The 27842-nt window shown below is 38.5% G+C and overlaps 2 protein-coding genes across 2 annotated transcripts; both read right to left on the bottom strand.

The window, feature by feature from the left end:
• Positions 1–11436: 11436 nt before the first annotated feature.
• Positions 11437–16530, bottom strand: LOC128565594 (olfactory receptor 52H1). Its single transcript, XM_053562173.1, has 2 exons — positions 16497–16530; positions 11437–12414 (listed from the first exon to the last, which is right to left on the bottom strand). The coding sequence occupies exon 2, from the start codon at positions 12382–12384 to the stop codon at positions 11437–11439; it is 948 nt and encodes a 315-aa protein (XP_053418148.1). The 5' UTR covers positions 12385–12414; positions 16497–16530.
• A 4255-nt stretch (positions 16531–20785) lies between these two features.
• On the bottom strand, positions 20786–21472 carry LOC128565222 (protein MIX23-like). Its single transcript, XM_053561588.1, has one exon. The coding sequence runs from the start codon at positions 21470–21472 to the stop codon at positions 21038–21040; it is 435 nt and encodes a 144-aa protein (XP_053417563.1). The 3' UTR covers positions 20786–21037.
• Positions 21473–27842: the final 6370 nt, after the last annotated feature.

The following is a 27842-nucleotide window of genomic DNA, read 5'->3' as shown; positions in this document are numbered from 1 at the left end:
GAGCTGGGCTAGGCAGGCTCCAAAGGAGATCTCACCAGACAGGCCCCAGAACACAGCCAGAGCTTTGGGCACTGTGGATGTGGCCAGAACCAAGTCAGTGGCTGCCAGAAGAGCCAAAAGCTGGTACATGGGTGCCCGAAGTGCCTTGTCAGCTGCCACAAGTCCCAGCAGAATGGCATTCCCTGCCAAAGCTGCAACATACAGCAGGCACACAGGCACAGAAAGCCAGCCATGCAGCGCCTCCAGTCCCGGCACCCCCAGCAGGACAAAGGGTCCAGACTCAGAGACCAGCACAGTCCCGTTGAGAGCAGGCAGTGCAGGATCTAGCTCCATCTCCTGGTCCACCTGGATCTGTCCCTGAAGAACATAAATGAAACCCATGAGAGGCAACCACCAACTCTAGAGAGACTTTAGACAGGTGGGGGTGAGGTCGGGGCTCAGGAAGCTGTAGCATTTGCAGATGGCCCTCGGTGTCAGGCACTGTTCTGGGGATTTGGCACATACTGAGCCATGGATTCTTTAACAGTCTTGAGGCTTTTCCAAACATTCCCATTGATAGATCAAAGGATTTAGTTTCTGAGAGTTAATAAACTTACTGAGTGGTAAATAGCAGAACTAAGATTTGAATCAAAACTCACCTGACTAAAGACCTTGATCTTCTGGCAATCCTCTCCTCTGGACAGAATGCCCCTCACCAGCCCAAGTACATGGGGGAGATTTGGGTATGTGTTTCTTTAAATCACCTGTCCCAGAGGAAGTCATTTGTGTTCTCTAACCCTAGTCCTCCAAACTATAGTACAGCTTCTGTGTTCTCTCCAGCCTGGGAGAGATGTGAGCCAGAGGAAGGACATAAGGATGGCTCTTTCCTACTCCATTCACTGACAGATGCTCACGCACAGTCTTGTTCCATGATCCATTTCCAGAAGCCTTTTTTTTTTTTTTTTAGCTCAGACCACTCTCCCAAAGATTCCTCGCATTCTGCTCAGTACTTTTACTCAGCTGTCCATCCTCCCTCCTGCTCTGGTTCACAGGTACCTGGTTCATGGAATTTATTTTTTTCTTTAACCAGTATAGGCATCCGTCCTCTGACTCAACTCTGTGGCTCCTCTTTCCTCTGTGCTTTGTTCATGGGAGGATATTTTGGGCTCTATAGGCTGCAGTCTTGGAAAACCCAATGTCCACTAAGGACATGGGAGAGCATCAGGACTTGTACTCAGTAGGAGGGCCTGGAATCAGATGCCACAGTGACAGTGTGGCAGGTGGTCAGGTTAAAATGCTAGGGGTGGAGGTGAGGGCAGAATTTGCTTCCCTGAGTTGAACTGGATAGAGCAGCTTGGAAGACTGGTAAGGTGGGCTTTCCACCTGAGGACCAGAGTTCTGTTTTTGAACCTCATGACAGAGGGAGCCTGGTATCCTAACCTGGCCTGGAGACTGAGTCTTCACCTCAAGCTTCCCACATAACCTTCTCTGCAGCCCTGCCTCCTGCACTAATACTTGACTGCTTCAGAGTAGAGATAGGCAATAACCCAGACTATGCTTTCTGGGTAGGGAATCTCATTGGTTTAGGAACCAATGCTTCCTTCCAAAGGATGAGGCTTTGCTGAGTCATGGCACCTGGCCCTGCCTCCCTCACCATGGGGGCCCTACCTGCTCCTCTGGACCCTGGGAACATCCTGCTTACCACAGCATAAGGAGAATGTCAACTCCCTCCGGGTTTGGGAATTTCTCTCCCCCAACCACAGGGCAAGTAAAATTCGTACCCCGGCAGGGGCCTCTTAAGAACGTCTTGTACTCAGACTGTGGGTTCTGATAGCACATTTCCTCTTGGAAAAATTCCAGAAACAACTCTCCCAGCTCCCCCATGTCCACATCACACACTTCTTCCAGTTCCTCCTATAGGCTAAATGAAGGAGTAAAGGGGAAGAGGCAGAAGCTGGGCACCCTCCTGTACTCTTCAGGCTCAGTTTCTGCCTGTATCTGGTTCTCTTCAGGCAAAGCTGTACCTCTCTCATCTTCCACCTGTCACCTCTGCTCTTTTATCTCCCCAGACCCTTGCCCCACATCCAGGCCTGACCAGCTCAGCTTCTTCCGCATGTTGAAAGTTCAGCAAGGGACATAGAGAGGAAGAAGTAAAGTGGCATCTCTACTCTCCCTGAGCTCCCAGGCACCTGCCTCTCTCTGGGCTGTGTGTGGCTCAGAGTTCTGTAGCATCTCCTTAGCGTTGATGCCACTGTGGAAGTGTTACACTGTCTTCCGCTCCTTTCTAGGATCAGAAAACCCATGTACATGAAGGGTAGGGTCACATAGATCTGGAGCCAGGAACAAGATTTCCAGAAGTGTTTATTCTTTCAGATGACACAGTTTTCTTCTTGGAAGGGGCTACCCGTGCCCTCACCCAGATTCTAAAGCTCTGTTTGACTCTGAGTTTCCAGTCCTTTTCTAAGGGTGTGCTCCTTCTAACTCCATCACACATGAACTTCATGCATTGGTGGCACAGATACCTGCCTGAACCAGCTGCAGGATGAGACTTATTTCTACTCTAGTACCTCCTCCCCCATGGGGTCCCAGGCCAGAGCTCATTGCGAAGTCCCATATACTCCATCTTCTTTCTGTTGACCATTCTCAGGGTGACCCTGGCTCCCAACAGCCAGTCTACTTAGAATGGCTCACGTACTGTGTCTTACCTAAGGGACTCAAGGGAAAAGGTATTCCCTGTAGGTCAGAGTAGAACATATGAAGTGCATCTGGATGAACAAGAAACAAACAGAAGGCCTAATGGAAGAGTTCAATAAATGAATTTGCACAACATGCATTCAGTCTCAGGTTTTCTATAATTGGGATGAATCAATGAATAACTTAGACCCATGGTTAAATCAGAATAGCTGGTCCTCACTCTGATTTTGGAAGAGGTAGGGTGGGAGAGAAACATGGCACAATGTCACATTTTTCTTGTTTCTGTTTATTTCCATTTCAGCACAGTGGGAATATGCAGGGCAGGCTCTGAAGCCAGATCATCTAGGTTCAAATCCTAGTTCTGCCACATATAAGCTGTGGCACTTTGGGTGAGATCCCCAACTTCTCTGCACAGCTTCTCTAAATTGTAGATAATAATAAATTCATCTGCTTTACAAGAAGCACTGTAAGGGTTAAATAAAATGACAAATGTAAAACAATTACACAGAACACAACAGTGTCTGCAACACAGTAAATGCCCAACACTTGTCAAATGTTATTGTTTTTCTCTTTAGCACTCATGACATCCCTCTCAAGTCTCTTTATTTCCGCTTCATTCTTAGTTCTCAGTTTTATACTCCAATCAATAGTCTTTTAATACATATTAATATTTTAAAAGAAAGTTGGGCTGTGAACTGAACTAAATATGTTTGGAAGCTGAATGGTCCAGAGTTTGAAAAATGAAAATGGCTGAAAGGCAGGATAAAAGATTCAGATTAGATCAAAGAAATAACTTCCTCTGCCAATTGAACCAATGGTGGATTACAAGTCTGTTTCTAATTAAAATGGGAAAGTGGTGTCATTGTCCTCAGGCTAAAGCTTTCCACATCATTGAGACCTGAGATGGAGAGATGGAGAGATGGAGGAAAGGAGTGGTGACCTCAACCCTGGCTCCCAAACTCAATGCCTGCATTAGTCTTCTTTTGTACCCCAAAGTTGTTATCTGAGAAACTCATTTTCATCCATTCAAAAGGGCTTTTGGGAGCATCTTCTCAGATTTTGGCACTTGTGGCATCAGTGTTTGGCTCAATGTGGAATAAATCCAGGTAGGAGTCAGGTGAGGGGACCTTTGCAAGACCTTGCACAGCTGTGTCTAGGATGTGACTGACTGTGGCTCAGGAATTCCTACTGATTATGGGACAGGGGCTTCTCACCTCTCTGCTGTGGAGGTGGGATTAGTGGCAAGGAGTGGGCATCCTGTTGGTATCCACTCAGAACTGCTTCAGTCTCTGCTGCTCCAGCCTGGCCATTCAGTTGACAGCGCACAGAGAAGACTCCAAAGGTGCCTGCCACAAGCGTGGGAGAGCACAGGCAAGGGTGAGAAGGATTTATGGGTCTTTCCTGTGAGCATTTCAGGTAACATGGACCTTGAGTCCCTGGCGGAATTGAGGATCTGCTGGTCTCAGCTGCAAACTGTTAATGAGGAATTAGCAGAGATCTGAAGATCTCTCTGTGGGCTTTTCCAAATCCCAGGTTTATGTGACTGGCATGCTCAGGATCTGGGGAAAGGAAGAGACTGATCAGGAAAGTTTCTGCTGAACCACTAGTTGGGGGTGGCAGCAAACTCAGATGGAGATGTGCACAACCCAGTTGCCATCTAGAAGTTGACAGCTATCATTCAGTAGTATTGTTCTGACTCTTAGCTCTTTAAAGAGACAAAGGAGATTAGTGGAAAAGCCTGGACTTTTGAGCACTCACCTTAACCTTTCTGAGCCTAGCTTTCCCTCTATACAATGAGGATTAGTGCATGTTCCCCAAAAAGTGGTTGTGGAGACTAGAATAACATTCATACAGCTCCTAGCAGGGTGCCTTGAGCTCAAGAGAATTGAGGCAACATTATAGAGTACTCTGTGTCTTGGTAAGGATCTGTTTTAAGATTCAGTCTGCCAGAGATGCCTGCTGGAACCACATAGAGAAAATATTGTGCCCTAATGATAGACATTCTTCGTTTCATGACACCTTCCCTCCTTTAAAAAATGCACATCCTTCCATGTAGAGCAATGTAGTGGAATGTGGTAACGGCAAATCTTTTAGAATATGTAACCATGATTTATGTTGGTTTTAATCTCTAGTTTGAAAAAAAATTGCGTATACACTCACGGAAAAATTCACAATTCACCAAAACAATATATATATATTTATTACTGTTGTCCAGAATAGTCTCATATTGGGCCTTTTCCTTGTGGGATTGTATGCGTGTAAACATTATAACCTAAGGTATACAGGAGTAGTTATTGTGAAGTGACCCAGAGACCATAAACAACGAGCTCACTTGTCAAATGTGATGATTTGGTCCTGGGGTCCTCAATGAGGAGTCTAGCCTGCACGCTCTCTCAAAGTAGCCTCTGCCCTAAGCAGAGGGAAAGAAGAGACTTATCAGGAGGGGTTTCTAATGACATCATAACTTTACCCCTTTAGTAGCCATGGAAGTCCAACTCACAGAACAAATAAAGCTTACAAAGTATTTTTCATTGCAACTTGATGAAAGCATGGATGTTGCTAACATAACAATCATTTTATAAGTATGATTTGAACTTGACTGTTATGTAAAGGAAGAATTATTTTTCAACTCTCTTGAAGACAGACCTAACTTATTCTGAACTGTACATAAAATTATGAAGAATACAATGTCAACAAATGTATTTTCGAGTTTTAGTTTGTTATAAAGTATATTCTTATGAAACAATAATAGAGGTAATTTTTCTGAAACAGTTGGCAAAATTAAAGAGCTTACACCAGAATGTAAGTCAAAAGGCTTGCTATAAAGATAAAAGTCAACTAAACTGAATAATGTATTTAGTGCTATAATAAGAATAGTGAATTATGCAAAACTTAATGTGCTAGATTCAATATTATTCTCTTTATTATGTCATAACATGAAAGTTTATCAAAAACAAGGAGATTCTGCCTGGTGAGAAACAACACTTATTAAGGCAAAAATTTATATCAAGATGTTTGAACTGTGGAGTGAACTTTTAGCGTTTCTGCAAAATAAGAAACCTTTTGGTTCCAACTTTTTAAAGAGGTATATGGTATAGCTAGATTTTCTTGTTTAGCTATCTAAACAAGATATTTAGTATTTTTGGTATTTTTAATATTCTTAGTACATAATGCAACATGTTTTCAATAGTAGATACATTTTAGAAGCAAATATAGAAGTTAGAAGTTTGGAACATCAGAATAGTATGATATAATCCACAAAATAATAATTTTTTATTAATTTTAAATCATAGCTGTGTACATTAATGCGATCATGGGGCACCATACATTGGTTTTATAAACAGTAAAGTATCTCAAGAATGGAAGAAAAAGTATCCAATGTACTCAGCCCTACTATGAAACTAATTTTTGGCTTTCATATGAAAACTATAACCCAGTTATAACAAAATAATAATTTTTAATAAAATAAGTGATAGGCTATATATTACAACTCTACAAAGAGTTAACCACTGAATAACTTATTTAACTTTAATAGAATATTTTGAATTTTGTTTTCCATTAAATACAATCCACCATAGTAAATTCAAAAATTCAAATTCTATTTTTTGTCATTTAAAAGTGAATTAAAGGCCTGGTGCCTGTGGCTCAAGCTAAGGTACCAGCCACATACACCTGAGCTGGCAAGTTCCAATTCAGCCCGGGCCAAACAACAATGACAGCTACAACCAAAAAATAGCCAGGCATTGTGGCAGGTGCCTGTAGTCCCAGCTACTTGGGAGGTGGAGGCAGGAGAATTGCTTGAGCCCAGGAGTTGGAGGTTACTCTGAGCTGTGATGCCTTGGTACTCTACCCAGGGCAACAGATTGAGGCTCTGTCTCAAACAACAACAAAAAAAAAGTGAATTAAATTTATAGAATAAATTGTTGACATACCTACTAGTGAAACATTGAAGATAAACATTGAGAGTATAGCATTGTTTGGCTAATTTTGAATAAAATACAAAAATAATTATTTTGGAAATGATGAAATTTCTTTAGAGTCATTTCATCCATTGCTGTTAATAGACCTTTATGAGACAGATTTCTCTATTTTGAACATGAGAAAACCAAACCCTAACTATACAAAACACATGCAAAAAATTGTTTAATCACATATTATTACCTGCAAGTAGCATTGTCATCAATCCAATCGGTGTTAAATAAATTTATAAGCAAGATGCAAGCTCATGTGATACATTAAAACTTTGAAGAGTGATATAGATGGTCTTCTTTCAAAAGATGTGTCTAGACTTTTAACATTGGGTTTGCACTATTTTTATCCATGACTTTTTGTTTAACTATAATTGCAGAATGATAATATCTCATAAATCTAATGTAAGTCCTCTACATTAGTTGTCTAATACATACATACTTTCAAAGAACAATTTATGCACTTTTTGTTAAGTCTTTTATTTATTTCCTGTCATGTTTATTCTGGTGATATTTATCGAATGATTTCCTTTTTGTGTTTTTTTGTTTGTTTGTTTGAGACAGAGTCTCACTATCTCACCCTTGGTAGAGTGCTATGGCATCACAGCTCACAGCAACCTCAAACTTGGGCTTAAGTGATTCTCTTGCCTCAGCCTCCCAAGTGGCTGGGACTACAGGCACCCACCACATCATTCAGCTATTTTTTTGTTGTTGCAGTTGTCATTGTTGTTTAGCTGGCCCGGGCTGGGTTCGAACCCAGTATATGTGGCTGGTGCCCTAACCACTGAGCTATGGGCACTGAGCCATGATTTCTTCCTTTTTCTTTTTTTTTTTGAGAGAGTGTCTCACTCTGTCACCCTGGCTACAGTGCAATGGCATCATCATAGCTCACTGCAACTTCAAACTCCAGGGTTCAAGTGATTCTCCTTACACTTAGCCTCCCAAGTAACTGGGACTATAGACACATGCCACCACACCCAAATAATTTTTATTTTTTTTGTAGAGCTGGGGTCTCACACTTGCTTAAGCTGTTCTTGAACTCCTAGCCCTAAACGATCCTCCTCCCTCAGCCTCTCAGACTGCTACAGTTTATTGAACAATTAATTTTTATGTCCTTTGAATAAATAGGAAATGTGATGCTTTAAATTTCTGTGCTTATTTTTCAAAACTGTTTGAGTAATTTATGTTACTATATTTTACAACAGTATTAATCCACAGTTTTAAGAAAAAAAAATTCTTTAAGCTCTTCCTTATCAGTAGCTGGTGGGAACTGATCTAGCAGCCTTTCTCCACATATGTGCACATACAGGAACGTCCACATTTGTGATCCAGTTGTTTCCTTCTGCAAATAACCAAGCCAGTGTGACTGTTCCATGAACTCCAACTCACCCTTGGAAGTTTCCTGCCAAGTTTTAACTTGGAAAATGGGAAACAAAATCTCACTATACAGTCATATCACATCCTTGAATTCGACATTACTAGAAATAAAGTTCACAGTTTTATGTCCACCTGTCTGACTCCCGTGACTGTCTTTCAACTAGTTTTCAAGAGAGAGTCAAAAGAGATGTGTGATTAGTAATTAATCTTCAAAGGCCAAAAGTAGGATAAACTATGAGAATGTTTACAGACCTCTTCTTTGGATATTTCAGTTCATTCCTTCCATTTGTTGAACATCTCAGCTTACGAGTGTCCTTATTTCTCACTGGCAACCCCCTCTGAGTAATGCCATCATTAAAATGGATGATTCTCCCACCTGCTTAAACATACAAATCTTTGAAACACATGGATTCCCACCTAAACTAGACAATCACCTCAGATGACAGATCCCACCCCCTTATTCTTGAGGATCAATTTCTTTGTGGTCTTCAATACACATGACAGAAATTGTCTCTTTCAGAAGGCTTTCCATGACTCCAAAAAGTGGTTGAGGGTTTTTTTTGTGTAATTGAAATTATCTGTATACATTATCTGTATGTGTGGTTTACTTTTCTTCCTTAGCTACAGCACCTTCACTATAAACAGTGTGTGTGCTTGCTCTGAATCTCCGCTCTTATTTGGTATGCATTTTATTGCATATAACAGATGCTTGGTGAATGTTCTTGGTATAAAATTATGATAGATGAATCATCTGTTTTATTTTACTATTTTATTAGTAGATTTTTTATTTTATTAGTTGATTACTTATTTACTTTAGTAAAATGGCAAATATAAGGCATGAAAACCTCAACTGCCTCCTTCCTTCAAAGGCATGCATGTTAGGGTGGGAATTCATATGGGAGCTGAAAAAGATTTTTCACATAAAGATTAAAAACCTTATTTTACCTTAAAGATTACTCATTTTAAGGAAAGAAAGTTTATTTTATTTCACAACGGTGGGGAGGGCATGACACAAGAAAAAGAAAGAAGTGTCAGTGCAGAGAGGGTGGGGATTTGTGGGTTGTGTTTAGGGGGGCAAAGAGAAAGAAAGAAGTTAATTAATAACTTTAATAGCAAAAATGGCTGTGAAAGTGTTGTGTGTGCTTTTTTATTTTTGCTTTTTCCTTTCTCTGCAAGGCCAGATTTCTAAAAGTCCTTAAGATTTGGTCTGATAAGAACCAAGGTGAACAGGTTGTACCCTACTGTCCGCTTAGGACTCTTCAAGGCTATAAAACAAACTCTTAGAAATAATCGTCAAACTAAACAGTGAGTCAAATCCTAGGTGTTTAATCAAAACAAAACAAAGGCCAGTTATGCTGTGAATTTTCCTTAAAGGAGCATCTATGTACTGTGAATTTATGTTTCTTGCTTTTTGTTTGATAATTTGTTTTTCTCTGTTAGCTAGTTCATGAATGAGTCTTTCTATACTTTGTAAATCCATCCCATTACTCATTTTTAAAAAGCTGCACGTTATTCTTTTGAGCACAGAAACTACCCCTATTTGTCATGGATATATGATAGAAAGTATATATGCAATGTTCGGTCTAGGTGCAATTTCCAAGTTAAAGTGGAAATAAATGTGATAGAAGAGTAAGAAGGACTACATCCAAGGAGTAACAAAAATGGAATAACAAAAACTTAAAAAATGGTTACATGTGGAAAGTCTTGAAGAGAAGATACTTGGGACACATTCATTGATCCCTACTATTTGGAAAACACTGTGCTAAATTTTGAGGATGGGGAGGTAAAACAGGAAACACTCCTCCTATTGATAGAATCTCTAGTGTAAGTTGAGAAATCACAAAGGGGAAGTATATAGAGTAAGACAATTTATGTGTGGGAAGGTTGCCTGCTGATTTTTGCATAATTATCAGTTTGGAAAATAAGCCAGAGCTGATAATTTCGTTCATGATAACGGCACCGAAAATTTGCAACTTTCCCCACCAGAAAAAGCCATTGGCAGTAAGGGTAGTAAATCTGAATTTGAGAGAAGCAAAACTGAGCCTAACCTGTATTCTCTTTCCATAAGCAGTAAAGAGGAAGGAGGATTTTAAGTGACAAAATGATGAGATTTGGTTTAAACATGATGCATCTGAGTAGACGTGGCAGCAGTAATTAGTAAAGGTACTAACACAGCAGATAATACACGTATGCATGTTAGAATCTATTTACACTCTGCCAAGCACATCCATCTACGTTTTTATTTCAATCCTACCACTAGCCCTGTGATCTCAGAAAGCAAACACAGCAACTATCAGAAAGATCACATATGAAAACTGAGATACAGCATTACCAGTAAAGAGCTCATATAGCCATAGAAATAAATAATGTTCTTAGGGAACAGGATAGAAAAACAGTAGACAACTGGGTCAGAAATAAAGGGTGGGAAGAGGAAAAAGACAGTATAGGCAGCCCTCCCCTGCTCTGTTTTGTTTTTCTAGGCCATTAGTCTTTCATTGGAGGCCATTCATGCGTGTCGGTAAATAATCATGAGTTTGAACTCCTACCAGGATGAAAGGAGTATGCACTTTTAAATTAGCTCTGAATCTATTTATTATTCCTTCAGTAAACTTTTAAAAATGTCACCTCTTGGCAAATCCATGTTCCCAGCAAAATGGAAATAACCAGATGAGAATACCAGAAACTCTTCTGGTATCTGTGAAGGATTTTAGCAAGCTGGCACAGAAAGCAAAATCCTCATACAGTAAGATGCGGCTTAATTTTATATAAGTAGAGTTCATAGAAATAGAGAGTTGAATTGTGGTTACCACAGGGGGCAGGAAGTGGATAGGGAAGGGGGAGGTGTTAGTCAAAGAAGTCAAAGTTTCAGTCAGAAAAGGGAAATAGTGATCTCTGTACACAGCAGCAACTATAGTTAATGTATTGTGTGCTACGTACTTGCTAAGATTTGATTTTAAATGTTCTTACCACAAAGAAATGATAGATGAAGTGATAAATATGTCAATTAGCCTGATTTAATCACTCCATAACATATATATATAACATTACATTGTTCCCCATAAATATATACAATGATTATTTGTCAGTTTAAAATTTTAAAAAGAACTAAAAGATAAATTATTTAAATTTTTAAAAGATGTCTAGAGTTCGTAACCACATCACCCATCATAACTGCAAATCACAATTTCCAAATTTTATTCTTTCCATTTATTGTAATCAAGCTGTCTGTTTTCACCTCTTTATAATAACCCTGTTCCATAAGCAAAGAGATCATCTTGTTCACGTAAATAATGCCACTTTCCTGATACACAAAGCAGCTGTAGGCAGTTTTCTCTTTAAATAGAATTTCCTCCCTTATTCTTGCTACATTTCTGTATACTGTAAACTTACTCTGGTTTTTCCATTGCCCAGTGGAACATCATTTTGTACGTTTGGTAGAAAACAAAAATATCACCTTATCTCTGATCTGCTTGGTCTTCACTCCGTAGACAATGGTGTTGAGTGCAGGTGGAATAACAATGTAGAGGTTGGCAAACATGATGTGGAAAGTGCGGGAGACATTGTGTCCAAAGCGATGGGCAAGCATGGAGAAAAAGGCAGGTGTATAAAACATGAGGATAACACAGACATGGGAACCACAGGTGCTCAGGGCCTTCTGGCGGGCATCTCTGGAGGGGAGGCGAAAGACAGCACAGAGGATGAGAACGTAGGACACAGCAATGAGGATCACATCTGAGATGACTGTCATGATGGGAACACAAAAGCCATACCAGATGTTGATGGAGATATCAGCACAGGCCAGCCGGGCAACACCTATATGCTCACAGTATGTGTGGGGAATGATGCGTGTCCTGCAAAAAGGCAGACGTGTCAGCAAAAATACATCTGGCAGGATGATGCAGAAGCTTCGAATGGAGATACCAACAACAATCTTGATGACAGTTTTGGGGGTCAAGATGGTGGTATATCTCAAGGGAGAACAGATGGCCACATAACGGTCAAATGCCATGGCCATCAGAATGGCTGAATCCAGGACAAAGCTATAGTGAAGGAAGAACATTTGTGTAAGGCACCCCGGAAATGTGATTTCCCGATCTCCCAACCAGAAGATACTGAGTGTTTTAGGCACACCGGCTGTGGATAAGATGAGGTCAGTCATGGCCAGCACGGAGAGAAAGAAGAACATGGGTTCGTGAAGGCTACGTTCCACCACAATGAGGTAGAGAAGAATGCAGTTTCCCATAACAGCTACAATGTATATGATACAGAAAAGAATCCCAATCCACACGTGGAACTGCTCCAGGCCTGGGATCCCCACCAGAATGAAGGGTCCTGGGTCGTAACTGCTCAGGTTGAAAATGATCATGGCAGGCCAAGATGGCACAAGTCTCAGGTCCTGAAGATAGAAGGTAGTAAGGGATAGTTAGAGAAACGTGAGTCACTTTCACTTCCACCCAGTCATCATTACTGACTCCTGAAAACAGATGATATAATTTGTCATTCAAAGTGGTACCTTTAAAGTTCTAATGCATAGTTAAAATTAATAATAATGGGGGTTTGGGGGGTTTTGTTTCTTCTCTCTTACTATCTAAGTTTCCATAATTCTAGTAGCTGGCATTTCAGGTGGTTTCTTTGTTTTCTTGCTAGAATTTTACCTTTTCATAATTTTAAATTCAATTGTGTCTGGGATTGATGCAGAACTTTGCTATAAATTATGAATTACATATTGTTCTTTTTGATCATCTGTAGTCGATGCTATGATGTGCTTTCCAGATTCTCACAAATCCCTTAACCCTTTTGAGACTGAAGCACCCCTTCCCTCAGCTACTGGAACTATTGGTAGTTGATTGCTCTCTGCAGAGTTCTTCTCTGGGAATTGCCCCTGACTAAAGTGAGTCGTCTCATTCAAGATTCATGTTTGTGGGGTGGCAGATATCCAAAGACTAGCCATTGCCTCAATTCAGACATCTTTGAGGGGCTTTCCTAACTTCAGAGGTTCCTCAAGGGATAAACTGAGATATTTTATGGAACTTTGATAGAGTTCAACTTCGGGCTCTATCTATCCTGCTTCATTCTTTCACTCTCACTGGTCCTCATCTAGATAGCACTGCCCAATAAATACACTTCCTGCTTGTATATTTCTAACAGAGTCTGTTTCCCAGAAAACCTACACTGCATTTTTACAACAGTATGTTATTTAATGTATATAATATTTTGCACGGAAAATATATTTCATTATCCTTGTGCTTGGACATAAAAATTAACCATGTAATAATAAAAAAAAGTGTCAACAACATGCATCAACCAAGATTATCCCAGCCACATTTGGATATATGGTTAGTCTACCTAAATAAAATCTTTTCTTTCTCCTGGCCATCCCTGTAGTTGACACAACTTCTCCAGGAAACCTTCCAGACTGGCCACACTCTTCCTTGTACATTGTCTTCTGATAAAAGTTAACGCAGTATAGAATATATTTTTCAGGCATTAGTGGCATATAGTTTAATTGATTTTTATGAACCTCTTTGGTTATAACAGGCTTGCTCTGTCATTGTGAAATGTCAATTTCTACCCCAAACAACTTGCTTTTTCAAGGTTACCTGATGACTCTTATATTTCTGAAGTTAACACCCCTTCATTGCCATATACTATCCTAACTGCATTAAGAAAACACTAGCTGGTTCCTACACTATGCTGGATAACACATGTCACTCAAATTTGAATTAGAAAAGTCCTCTATAGCCGAGGCTCATGATCTCTTTCTTCTACCCCCAAAATAGTTTTCCAGCACCCTGTATACTGTACAATTATGTAATATCCTAATACGTTGCATTTAGTAACACAATCAGTCAGGATTTCTGTCCAAAAGGATTGTCTCTTTGTGAATATGCACTCTATTAGATAGACACAGTAACCCGAGGTACATACTCTCTTTCTCAATAGTTACATCAAGCATACTCTGATCTGTGCTTAAATTCTCTCATATAGTTTGGCACTATTTATTTGCTCACACATAATCTTACACAATTATAAGCCCACATCTCTTCTGCCCCCCACACATACACTCACACACACATATTCACATACATGCTAAAGATAATATTAATAAATATTTCATGACTGGATATTGTCACAACCACATGAGTGGTAAACTCTTAAAACCTCTTCTCTGGGAATTTTTCTTTTAAATACTAGGTCCTATACCCCCTCTCTTCTCCAGTAATCCCACTTCTCCTTGCATTTACATAGGAAGCTGTTTATACTCTATAGGTAAAGAGACATGCAAGCCAGGGAATTCCAGGATTGGCACTGAGATGAGGAATTTTTTTTTCAGGACCATATGCCTCATGTTTCTAACCTGGAAAGGTCAAAAATCATGTTCAACCTTATCCCTATTCCTACTTTTTATCTCATTCTTCAGCCCAGCTCAAAATACCTTCCACTGCCAAGATTTAGTTTCTCCACTCTTCTGCTTTGGGCAAAAGAGACACAAGACAGGGTTTTCTCTCTCTTTTTTTTTCTTTCTGATCCTTCCTTATCTGTAAGTACAAACACCTTTCTTACAGCAACCCAAACTCTCCTTTACAGTGGGTTGCTGTAAGAAAGGTGTTTGTACTTACAGATGAGGAAGGATCAGAAAGAAAAAAAAAAAATCACCCTCCACAATTCATGTGTTCTAGTTTCTGAGAACAGAGTCCAGACCTCAGACAGTGGGCCCAACCCAGCCTCCAACTGCTGAGGATTCATGCTTTCTTGCTTGGTCATCTTCAGCCTGGTTCCCTTATCCACATCCACTAGATATGTAGAATTCAGGTGGGGCCTGTGGCTCAGTGAGTAGGGCGCTGGCCCCATATACCGAGGGTAGCGGGTTCAAACCCGGCCTCGGCCAAACTGCAACCAAAAAATAGCCGGGCGTTGTGGCGGGCGCCTGTAGTCCCAGCTGCTCGGGAGGCTGAGGCAAGAGAATCGTGTAAGCCCAAAAGCTGGAGGTTGCTGTGAGCCGTGTGACGTCAACGGCACTCTACGTGTGGCAAAGTGAGACTCTGTCTCTACAAAAAAAAAAAAGAAAAAAGAAAAGATATGTAGAATTCATCTACTACTAACATTAGTGACCTCAGGGGGTCATTGCAGATTTCAGGATGAAAATCTCTTAGGCTACTCACATACTCAAACAACATATGGCATCAGCATCCTGAAACCATATACATGAGTAATGGCTCTCCCATATTGTCTGAAGTCATCCTTTATTGCTACATATGTGGGGAAAGTCTTGTCTAGTTTTTGTTTTCATGCGCTCAATTACAAAGATGATCATGCAATCATCTGAAGGCATTCACAAACACACACGGGCACACTCTCAGGCTTGTCATTCTATAATCACACACATCCACACTGCAGGACAATCTACATTACAATCTTTTTTCTTTTTTTTTTTTTTTTCTTCTGTTCAACAAGCAAACGCCATTAAAAGAGATACAGGGGTTGGTATTAAATGAGGAAAACACATTTACACATTAAAATAAATTTAAGAGAATGAACAACCAAATCAATGTGGTTTTTGATCGAATTCTGTTTAAACAAACCAGCTTTAGAGCTCAATAATTATGGAGATTTAAGTATGAACTAGGTATTAGATGATATAAAGAAACTAGTGTTAATTTTATTAGACGTGCCCAATATGGCATTATTATAGATAAACACATTCACACACATATGCACAGTTGTCCACAGTATCTTGATAAAATATTGGGACATAATATGCTTCTGAAACCTCAGAAGGCCAGATTCCAGGATTTAACTTAATCTTGGTTCTACAATTCACTAGCTACGTGAATTTAGGCAAGCTATTCAAACTTTATAATCCTTGGGTTCATAAGAACCATAAAGTTAGGATAAGATATTTAATTCCTTTAGAAAAGGAACTATTATCTCTAATTCTTACAGTTATTATCAGGACAAAATGGAACGCACACAGAAGTACTCTTTAATGCAGCCTGGAACCTAGTGGGCATGTAAAAAGTGGTAGCTCTTTTTATTGTTACATTTGTAACATTAATATTATCATTATAGTCAGACTACACAGTAAAGAAGAGAACAGAAATAGGCAGATGCATAAAAGCTAACAAGAGCACTCCTGGGCATACACACTTACTAGCACACTTAACTGGACTCTTTAGTTAGGGTTAAAAGGTCTCGTCATATGTCTGAAACAGAATTGCCTGAACAATACTAACCAGGCCATACTTAACCCAGTCATGTAATTGTCCATCTCTTCTGATCTTTTGGTGTGCATTCCGCAGAACATATATACAAGACTGGAGACCATGACTTCCTTTTATAAATGGGAGTTGCTCGGGGAATAGAGTTATAGGACCCATTCCATGGCCCCTAGGAAATAAAGGCCTGGGCTTCTCTCTTACTCTTTCTCTTTCTCCAGATCTTGTCCCAATTAAACCCCTTCAAACAATAAATACTCACCAAGTCTTGGGGATCAAGCGAAATGGAAAGAAGACTGTGCTGACAGACACACAAAAAGTCTGCAAGGAGGTGGACACAGGGGCCAAAGAAGAGTAGAACAGAAAGGAAGGACTGGTAGAGAGGCTGATTCCTCCCCCATTTATTTTCTCTGATCACTGCACAATGTGGGAAAAAGCTCTGTAGTTAGGGCCTTAGGGACCCAGATGCTGCTCTTCTCACCCTCAATTGAAAAAGGTTAAGTTTCTATTAACCCTGTACAGGCATTTGAGTTAACACTGCCTTGGGTGTTTTATTTTATTTTACTTTGCTTTTGCATGTGAACTGCTGTGTATGTGCCTATCATAAAATCCAGGTTTCAAACTCACACCCTCACTAAGGATAAAGAACTTTGAATGAGCTATTTAAACTCCATATAAAGTGCTTATGTTAGTACCTGAACAAGGTACTTTAACTCCATATAAAGTGCTTATATTAGTACCTACTTCTCAAGACTGTATAAGGATTAACAAATTAAGTTATGAAAAGTGCTTGCGAAATGCTCTGTCAACACACTTTTTCTTTTTTCCCTTTTGCTTCATCCCCAAGATTCAGTAAGTGTTGATTGTTTCAAGAGGCTCGATGGGGTCAAGATTTGGAGAGAGGGACTGAGTGAAAATCCCACAGCTGTATTTCTTAGGAGCCACAGACTGGCCCCTTGTGCAAATGTTTGACACAGAGGCAAGCTGATAGTACAGATGAATAACATAGAGCACCTATCAAAATAAGGATTGCATGGTGTGTTTCAAAATATGCCAATATGCTCTTTAGGGGAGGGCATGGTCTGTGTTATAAGCTCTGCAGTGTATGTGTATGCCTCTTATATTTTACTGGGAGACCAATATATACATGATGTAAACAGAAAAACTGGATGGCAGGAAAGCTGGTTAGAACTATCTCTATCAGAGCAGCCATAGCGAAAGTCTTAGATGCTGTTTCCTTTGAAAGAATTCTTGGGGACAGATCTGGGGTGGTCCAATGGCTACTTCTTTAAAATCATCATGTCCTAGACTGTGTACACTATTCCCTAAATCTGCTCCCCTTTCAGGACTCTTAAGTTCAGCGAATGTCACCTCACTACTCCTAAATAATTGGGAGGGGCAATCTTTATTGTTGTCCTTTAAATTGTTGTTCTCTCTAAATTTTTTCTTTCTGTTTCCACTGCCCAACTACCATTACCTCTTGTCTAAATTACCTTACTAGTTTCATTAAAGACCATCTTTTTCCATTTCCTTCATCGTCAGTATATTTTCTACACTGATTTCTTTCTAAAGTATACATATATTATGTCTTTTCTTTCTTAACTTAAATCTCATTTTTTTCCCATCTCAGGACCTTAGCACTTACTATTTCCTCTATCTTTATTTTTTTCATCCTGTCTTTATGTGATTGTCACATTACATTTTCATTATTGAAAACAACTCAAATTGAAACCTCATTATACATTTTTATTAATAAAAACAATATAAATAATTATAAAATATATTTCTATGGAAAAACTGTTGGATTCTCCTGTTGGTACTGTTAGGAATTTCTTGGGATCCCCAATATTAATTTTTCCTGACAGTCTCTTATCCCACAATTTTGACAGTCAAGTCAATTTACCTGAGTTGGGTAAATCTAGTCTCTCAGTGTTATGCCTACAAGGCAGCAATTTTCAACTAGGGTGTCCTGAGAGAATTTCAGGTGTGCTGCCAACATTTTTAAAGATCGTTAATTAAGGGCGGCGCCTGTGGCTCAGTGAGTAGGGCGTTGGCCCCATATACCGAGGGTGGTGGGTTCAAACCCAGCCCAGGCCGAACTGCAACAAAAAAATAGCCGGGCGTTGTGGTGGGCGCCTGTAGTCCCAGCTGCTGGGGAGGCTGAGGCAAGAGAATCACATAAGCCCAAGAGCTGGAGGTTGCTGTGAGCCGTGTGACGTCACGGCACTCTACGGGTGGCAAAGTGAGACTCTGTCTCTACAAAAAAAAAAAGATCGTTAATTATTTTTGAAATAAGTTCAAAGCACACTAAATATTTTTTTTTACTTTTTTTTTGATCAACATAATGTAAGTGGGCCACCAAAGTTTAACTATAGGTTCATGTGTGCCATGAGATCAAAAAGATCGAATAACACTGCTACAAATATATGTGCATTCAACACTGATCCTAAGTGGTGGGTTCCAAAATTGCTAACTTATTTGCCTTTATCTCATCCATAAGCATGTTTTTTTCTGGTTGGACACAGAATACTAATAATTCTATTTTCAGAGGCCAGAGTGCTACCCTTACACGATGGAATAATTCTATTTTCAATGGCTATCTTTTTATACCCCATATTGAAAGACTAAGAAATTTCATTGAAAATGTCAGTCAATGTATAACAGTATTTTTGTTTAATATACTTCAAATTGAGTCTCTTGTGTTATAATAGAGAGGAGGTAGGCTTAAGACATGAAAATTTCCAAACTTACCTTTGGTGTACTCTGTCCTCTTATAAAGAAACTTTTCTTTTTGACAGTCGATTGTATGGGAAGGAGCTCATGGTTCTGGGTAACTTACATAAATACAATGTGGACACATGACACTTGGTGCACACATGAGTTTACACAGAACTTAGAGCTGGATGTTTTCATAAGAACCTGGACTAATTGAAATAATCTTCTTGTGAATAAGCTAATAATGTTCAGTAGACTAAAATAGGAAAAGGCACTTTGAGAAAGATTCTCCAGACCCAGTACTTCTGGTACTAATTGCTGGATTATTCTGGAATAATGCATAAAATGCTATTCTCATTTAATGCCTTTAGGTCAATGTAATTTGTTGCTATATAGCTGTGAGTATAGAGAAACATTGTCAAAGTACATGCAGGAATAGAAAGAAACTTCAAAACTCAAGTCACAATTGGGAAGATGAAATTGCTAACAATAACAGACTCTTATTATGTTATTTAGAACAACACTCTGAGATATTTGGTTTTATTACCCCCCACTCCTTTTTAGCAGAAGTGGAAACTCTGAGAAGTAATGTTTTCTAAGATCTCACTTTTAGTAACTGGCAGAGCCAAGATCATTAGATGCCACAGACCCTACTCTTTCAGCTGCTGTCTCACACCAGGTGACTGCCTCAACACAAACTGTCAGTTACCAAGAGGGAAGGAGGTGTAGCAAGGGATATAAAGAAACAGATTGCTGGAACTGCAGTTTTCCCAGCACATAGACCCTACCCCAATCCCCCAGATACTATACAGAGAGCCTTGGGACTTCAGATCGGAATGTTCTCTGAAACTGTGAAATGTTCTCCATCATACCATGGAGAATGATGCCAGAGAGGATATGAGGTTCAATCTCCAGTCCACCCTTTGAAATGAATGAGTAAATCTTGGTTAAGAATTTGAGAAAATTAGTTCAAACGCTCTTGTTATAAATACAGAGGGGACCTCTAGTGGAAGAAAAATAGAGTTTACTATCTAAATACTGGGTCATGGTAAAAGTAAATAAGCAAACTTTATAACAAGAGCTAATGTTTTTTTTTTGTTTGTTTATTTTTTGTTTTTTTGAAACAGTCTCAAGCTGTCACCCTGGGTAGAGTGCTATGGCGTCACAGCTCACAGCAACCTCAAACTCTTGGGCTAAAGTTCTCTTGCCTCAGCTTCCCAAGTAGCTGGGACTACAGGCACCCGCCACAACGCCCAGCTATTTTGTTTTGTTACAGTTGTCATTGTTATTTTAGTTGGCACGGGCCGGGTTCGAAACCACCACCCTAGGCGTATGTGGCCGGCACCCTGCCGACTGAGCTATAGGCACCGCCCGAGAGCTAATATTTTTTGGAAAATCCTTTAGTATACTACACAAATCCAAAGGTATTTACATGAAATCACTTTTGTAGTTCTGTAAAAATCTCCATAAGACAGGTGATAGAATTATGCACATTTTAAATGCAGAAACTGAAGTATAGAGAAGTAAAATAGCTTTTCAAAAGCTACTCAATGAAGAAATGGTAGAGCTGGGAATCAGAACCAAGGAGTCTTTTCTTAGACTCCCATGTATATAATGAAAATTCTCTACAGAGCCAATAGACTGTGTGGTAATCGTGCATGTACAAGTGTGTACATATATATGATATGTAATATTTATTTAGCAAACTACACAAAATTAAGCCATATAAGGAAAACATAAGTAAAAGTATAAAATAAGTTAATATAAAATCCATCACATCACTTACGATTATAAATATAGATTATTTGAATTCCCCTATTTATTTTTATTTTTTTTCTGAGTCAGAAAATTATTTTAATAGTTACAAAACTTTTTTTTTATAGAATCAGTATAAAATAGCAGTTGATTTCTCCACAATTATCAGAATTATTTATATTTGAGGTCTTGGCTAAGTGAGGCTGAAATCAACAAAAGGTCTTGGACTGTTGGCTCAGAAATCATCCTAGGAAGCCTGCCCTGTTGATATCTGTCATGCTTAGCTCTTATGAGATGACCCGGTCCTTTAAATAAAAAGTATCTTTCTTTTTTTTATTCATTCTTTGGAGGCTTGAAGTGAATTCGGCAGCGTTCATTAAACACCTTCCAGCTCCTGTCATTTACAACTTCTTCAACATTCAATTCTGACTGCATCCATTTCAACTTTGTCTGCTCTTTTCTAAGTTGCTTTAATAACGTTAAATCGTCCAAATTCTTTTCTCTCTCTTCTCGGAGGGTTTTTACTACTGCTGAGGTCTGGGCTATACAATTTTTTATGACTCTGTCCCTACTGGCATGAGCTGCCATCAAAGACTCATAAAGTTGTTTACAGGTTTGGCTGACATCAATTTTCCCTGCAAAGGAAGCTGTTGGAACCGTAGTGTTTAATTCATGTACTATTCTGTCATCAATTGTCCTCATCACCTTGAGTAATTCCTGGAACTCGGCGAACTCCTCGCAGTTCACACCACCCCTGGGCGCCGCCATATTGGACAACTGAATTCCCCTATTTAAAAGCAGAGATGGGCGGCGCCTGTGGCTCAAAGGGATAGGGCACCAGTCCCATATGCTGGAGGTGATGGGTTCAAACCCAGCCCTGGCCAAAAACCACAAAAAAAAAAAAAAAAGAGCAGGAAGAATGTGCCATTCATGACAAAAGAGCTGCTACACATAAAGATGAGCAATTAAAGATCAGGACTTAAAAAAATAAATAAATAAATAAATAAAAATAAAAGCAGAGATATAACTTCTCATTTTGGGGTAGTTTTTTTAATTTGGTTTTCTTAATTCAAAATATTAAGGGGGTAAAAAATATTTTTGTTATATGGATACATTTTATAATGCTTACACTGGGGCTTTTACTTTGCCCATCACCTGAAAAGTTTTTGTTACATCTAGTAGAAAGATTTTTACCCCTCCTTTCTCCCCTCCTCTTCCCTTCTTGATTTCTAATCACCTTTACATTTGTGCCCATGTGTGCCCATAAATTAGTTCCAAATTATTAGAGAGTAGGTGTGGTGTTTGTTTTTCTATTCATACGGGCAACACCCTAAATGTGCTAAGATCAAAAGAAAGGAAGGAGAAGATCACGAGTTTGGAGATGAAAACAAGGACCTGCACCTTGTAATTCACAACTTAAGTCTTACCTTAAAGACTAAAAGAAGGAGAAGATGGTAGAAGTGTAACCTGCTCCATAAGCAAGGAATCTTCTTTAATAGCTTTTTTGGTAATTCTCTTATATTTCAAGTTCCCAGGCCAGTAAGACTTGCTGTCCAGAACTTTATAACCTCCTGTTGCATGGATAAGCTCCTCTTTCAAATTTCTTTTCCAGAAATGGTGGAGCCTCCTTGCAGCCATGAGATAATTAACAAGGCCTTACATCACCTGTTCATCCACAGAAAGCAAGATAAGCATCTCCCCTTCACAGACTGTGCCCAAGGATCCTCTGAAAAGCCTACTGCCCACATCCCACCTGCATACAATGCTGAAAGAACGACCTATATTAATCCCTAGCTCATTATACTACTGAAATCCCAACCTAGGAGGGACATAATCCACCATTTTTTGATCTTGGGATGTATGTAATAGCATGATTTCTCAGTATGCTTGAGTGCCACAAACATGTAATGATGCTCACTCCCTTCATGCATTAGTCATTTCACCTCTGGAAAAAACAAACAAACAAACAAACTGACCCTCCGTTGGGGAGGTCAATTAGAGGTGGATTTGAAGCAGTACATTTCTCTTACTTCCTATTTGATGCATCCTCCACAACAAATATCCTTTCTTGTTGACAATCTTCATTGTCTCAGTAACTAGATTTCTGTGTAGTGAGCAACACCTAGCAACAGGTAAAACTACCCTGCCCCCAACATTTGTGGATTCATTAACAGAAGGTTTTACTTGGGAGTGTGACAGAACCAAATTGATGTATTGGAAAGTTCATTTTGGCTATCATGTAGACTTGCTTTTGGAATGGGATACTATGCACTTGGAATTAGGCATTGGGGACAACAAAATTGGTTTGAGAACTTGCACTGCAGAGGTAGACATGACAAGGCACCACTGAGAGGATACTAGGGTGAATTCAATTATGTTCCCTCCAGGGCTGGAATTTGGGGCAGACCAGTGAGATGCCCAAAGTGTAGCATCTAAGGAAGAAGACACTTTCACAGTCCTAAGTGCTTTAATGGTGTGCCCTAGGTGTCTCTGTGGGGCTCAATGCTCAGCCCACAGACAAGGTGTTACTGCCAGATCAACAGAGAAAGAGTTAACTGTTTTCTTCATTCACTTGGGGTTTTTTTTGTTTGTTTGTTTGCTTTTTTTTTGGACAGGCACTAAGTCCCAGAGAACAAAGAACACTCTCTTGGGACTTTCCAGGAGCTGTAAATGCTCCCAGACTCATCTTGCACAGATGAGTCCAGGGGGGAGTCTTCTGTCTGTGGTTGAAAGGCTAGATGGAAGTGAGCGGGCTAGGTTGCACAGGTAGCAGGTAGAACACTTCTGGTGAACTTAAACACAAACGGATAGAAGGAGTTACCGAAACTACTTAGATTGCAACAAACAATTCCCATGTCTGTGGGCTAGCCAAGTGGACAGGAGTAAAGTAAGTAATTTTATTTCAGAATGTATTTTCGACTACCCTTTCCCAAGATTGCAATACTCTCAATCTGCATTTTCCTCCCGGTCTCCCTCAGCAATATATCTTTTCCTTCAGCCTGCAAGGGCTGTACACTTTCCCAGGAATAATGTCTGCCTCTTTAACCTGCTCACTAAGCCTTTCTCAGTGGCATTTTGCAGATGTGATTATTTAATTCTAATATCGTATTCACAGGAGCATGCAAAATGCAAACACCAGCATTCAGGGACTCCTGCATCATGCGAGTTTTTACTAGAGTCTATTTCAAAAGAGTGCTATAATCTTTTAATCCAAGGTAGGACTCCAGATCTGAGATGTTCCCAGATCTGGCTGGGGTGAATCAGAGCTCTTCATAGGTTAGGGAAGACACGACTTCTATCCGTGCTTCTCAAGTCTTACACTATGTGGGTGTCAAGATTCTGACTTTGACTTCTTGTTTGTTTCTCTGTGAAGTATGGGCTCCCACACATAGTTTCTTCTATTTTCAGAACATGAGCTAACACATCAGAGATGTTATTTTGCCCAGCAAGTTGATATCTGTAAGGGAATGTGCCTTGGTTCTTAATTTTTTAAGAACTACTAGGGAAATCTTTTAGTATGACGTGAAGAACAAGTGTATATTATTCTACGCACATCTCTATTTTTTGGTAAATGTTAACTCCCTAATCTTTGCATGCCAACAAATGGCAACAACCAACAGTTCAAGCAGCGCCAATTGATACTGGACTTCCCAACCTATTTTTAAGTCAAAGGACAATTCAAGAAGCAGTTTCTAAAATGTTAATGAATTTTCTGCAATTTTTTAATGTATTTCATACTTGGACTAAAATTTGCATAAATGTAAGGGCTTAAATGCTATAGGAACCACATTATTATATGTATAAGAATATCTTGGTTGACCGGATTCTCATCCAAGGAGTCAAGGAGATTGACTTTTCAAGGAATGGAGAAAAACAAGGAAATTATGGGTATGCTCCATTCTTCTTGATACAGAATGACTTCTAAATAAATTTCACCAAATAGGCAAAAATGATCTTTTCACAAGCCACTTCCTTTCATCCCATTCTTGGTGTAGTGTAGCATATATGTTCTTTAGCATCAATAGCTCTAAATGTGGACTTTTCACTATAATATTCCTATTTTGACCTTTTTCTCAGGAGTAAAGTCCATTTATGATCTTTCACTTTATTTAATCTTAAGTAGTTATTAGCTGAAATTAATTCTTTTTAAACTAATTCAAACTTGTATATAAGAAATCATTGATACTTTTGAAATATATTATTTGTTAGCCATAGTAGTCCTTAATATGGCACATTTTAGATAAAATTTAGATACTTAGATAAAATTTAGATACTTAGATAAAATTTAGATACTTAGATAAAATTTACATTTAGATATTTAGATAAAATAAAAATATTCAGACAAATAAAATGGAAGTTTGTAGGATTACAGTGCTGTACCTGCTTATCTTTGTCTTACATAGATAAAAGATTGTGTCTTTGTCTTACATAGATAAAAGCAACCAAAGACACGGCCACCTCTACATTTGTCCAGTGAACACTGCTAGTAGCCCACTATGTATAGAGGGAAGATGTCCAAATTCAACAAAATAGAGGCAATTCTTTTTCAATAACTGATTTTGATAGCACTAACATAGTTAATGGGCCTTGATTATGTTGAAAATTCTGTGGATGTATGTGTATGTGTATATTTGCCTTTGTGTGTGATAGTGCAAAATGAAGGGTCATCTTCTCATTGTATGTTTTAAAAATCTTATTCTCTTATTCTGTTTGTCTTATTCTCTGTTTAGTTTGACGATTCTCTCATCTGAGAGAAGGAGAGACAAAAGCCAAAGGAAATAGTCTTGAATAGTCCAAGATGTTCCAAATAAAAGAGTTGGTCCTTTATTTTCACATGGTTAAAAAAAAATAAATAGCTAGGCATGGTGGCATGTGCCTATCGTCCAGATTACTTGAGGACTGTTTTATTTATCTGTGGTGTCAGATATTGTGAAAAGTATGCGTAAATCTTTCTGTTGTTGTTCATCAGCTTTCATTAGTGTTTGTGAATTTAATGTATGGCCCAAGACAACTCTCATTCTTCTAATGCACGGCAGAAAAGAAAAAAGGTTGGACACCCCTGCGAGTGCTCTGGGAAAGTTACCAACCTAATTCAAAGAAAAGATCTTATTCTGAGAGGATGAGCCAAAAACTTCTACAATGAATATGAGTAAAATTAATAAAAATTCAAATTGTAGGAGGAATCGGTACTCTAAAGGGAACTAATCCAGTGTGGGAAACAGACATTAAAAGAGGAACAGGAAAGTTCTTAAAGGGAAGTATTAATAGCACGTATGAATATGATGAAAGTCAAGGATGCTTTGCCAAATTTTGAAGGAAGAGAGGGTTATGACCGAATGGAAAAGCACAAGAAGAGCAAATTAAGAATTCCAAGGTCAGGAGTAAATATGCTTACACTGCTGGAGTGGGGAGGCATCAAATTATCTATTATTAATGTTGATGACTAAGATTTGTAAAGAAGTTAAAAACAAATATATCCTATGACTGAATGATCACAAAGTGATTTTCCTCAAATAATTCCTGCCTTTTAACTAAGGCCTCTGTTGCAGAGAATCAAAATCATCAGATTTTCATTAATGGAAATCTAACTAGCACCTTTTGCCCATATATATTATTCCATGATAGTAAATACTGTATCATGTGTAATCTATTCAAAGTGCCGAAGTTTTGTGTTAAAAATTGTTTAGTCATTGAACACTGTACAGTGTTGTTTCTAAGAAAATAAAATAAACTTAGAAAATTAAGCTAACATTTTTAAAAAAGATGCTTTATAAGGCTGAAGATGGTCCAACAGAAAACTAGATTGCTAGTTACCCAGTGGAACACACTGGGTAAACTCCTCTAAGGGTTGGGAATAGGAATTAAACTACTTCTAATGAAAGTCTACAACTTTCAGTATTCCCTTTAGTAACAAAATGAACTTCATAAAATTATTATATGTTTGATGATATTAAAATGATACTATAATTTTCCATATACTAGAAAATTAGAAAGCATTGATAACAGTTATAAGATAAAATCACCCATGATCCATTACTCAGATATGACAATAGTTACTAATTCCATGTTTTATTTACCAAACATCCTATCAATGCATAGGTATCTATACACACTATTTCTGTTGTTCAACAGTGACACTGTGCACAAGTGGTTTTATAACTACTTTTTAAAATTTAACAATAAATACTAAATATTAGATAATATTTATTTTAAAGTAAAAATAGTTAAGTTGTATATAAATGTGCTTTCCTGGTACAGAATAATAAGGTGTCCCTTTGCTAATGAAAACAATTCTTTTTTAATAATGACTATTAATTTGTAAGCTATTTAAAATGATAGCAGGGCAGAGGATTCTATTTTGATCTTCTTTAAAGAGTATAGGGCATTCTACTGTACACTCCCCTTTCAGCGATTAAATCCATTTAGTATAGGTGTGTCTGTTGCAAAAAATCACTGGAAGGGGAGATTTGAGGGAAGTCATTACATTGTATTTCCTAAAAAAAAAAAATATTTACTAATTTCATTCAAGTTAAGTTCTGGTATATGTGCACACACATACACACTTTAAGGAATTAAAAATTATGAAATTATTAAATTGAATTTAACCAAGAAGAATTTAAATAAGAAGTAGTTGGTGTGTATATCCAATTATATTAGCGATTTACATAATTTTTGATAATTGTTTGAGTCTACTTGTTTCTGATTAAGTTTATTTGAAGTAATGAAGTTGGATATATTAATTAAGAAAACTGTGGTGGAAACATAATATTTTTAATAATCTGGGTATACTTTGGCTAACAGTCTCATCCTGTATTTCAGGGAAAGTATTCATCTCATCTATCATGGTAGCTCTATCAATGCTCAAGTAACAACAGCCTTGACTGTAGTGGTAGTTCTTAATAATTTAGTAAAATATTTCACTAATGACATTTCAAAATAAAAGTTATTGTTATTGGTACTTGAAGGATAATAGTTTATTATAGTTCATTATTGATAACATAGTTTGCATACAGTATAACCCTACATGCAGGATTTCTGTTTTAAAAGATTTTGAATTAATTCTCTTCTATTATGCATATCTGTGTACACATTGTAGGTAATCAGTAGGTGCTTAGGTAATCAATAGATGACTAGGTGA

Source organism: Nycticebus coucang, chromosome 14 (assembly GCF_027406575.1).
Source record: "Nycticebus coucang isolate mNycCou1 chromosome 14, mNycCou1.pri, whole genome shotgun sequence".
Lineage (NCBI taxonomy): Eukaryota > Metazoa > Chordata > Mammalia > Primates > Lorisidae > Nycticebus > Nycticebus coucang.
This window is presented reverse-complemented; position numbering and strand designations above follow the sequence as displayed.

Excerpts from the sequence above, each read along its gene's own strand:
- LOC128565594 (XM_053562173.1), bottom strand. The coding sequence starts at position 12,384 with ATGATCATTTTCAACCTGAGCAGTTACGACCCAGGACCCTTCATTCTG.
- LOC128565222 (XM_053561588.1), bottom strand. The coding sequence starts at position 21,472 with ATGGCGGCGCCCAGGGGTGGTGTGAACTGCGAGGAGTTCGCCGAGTTC.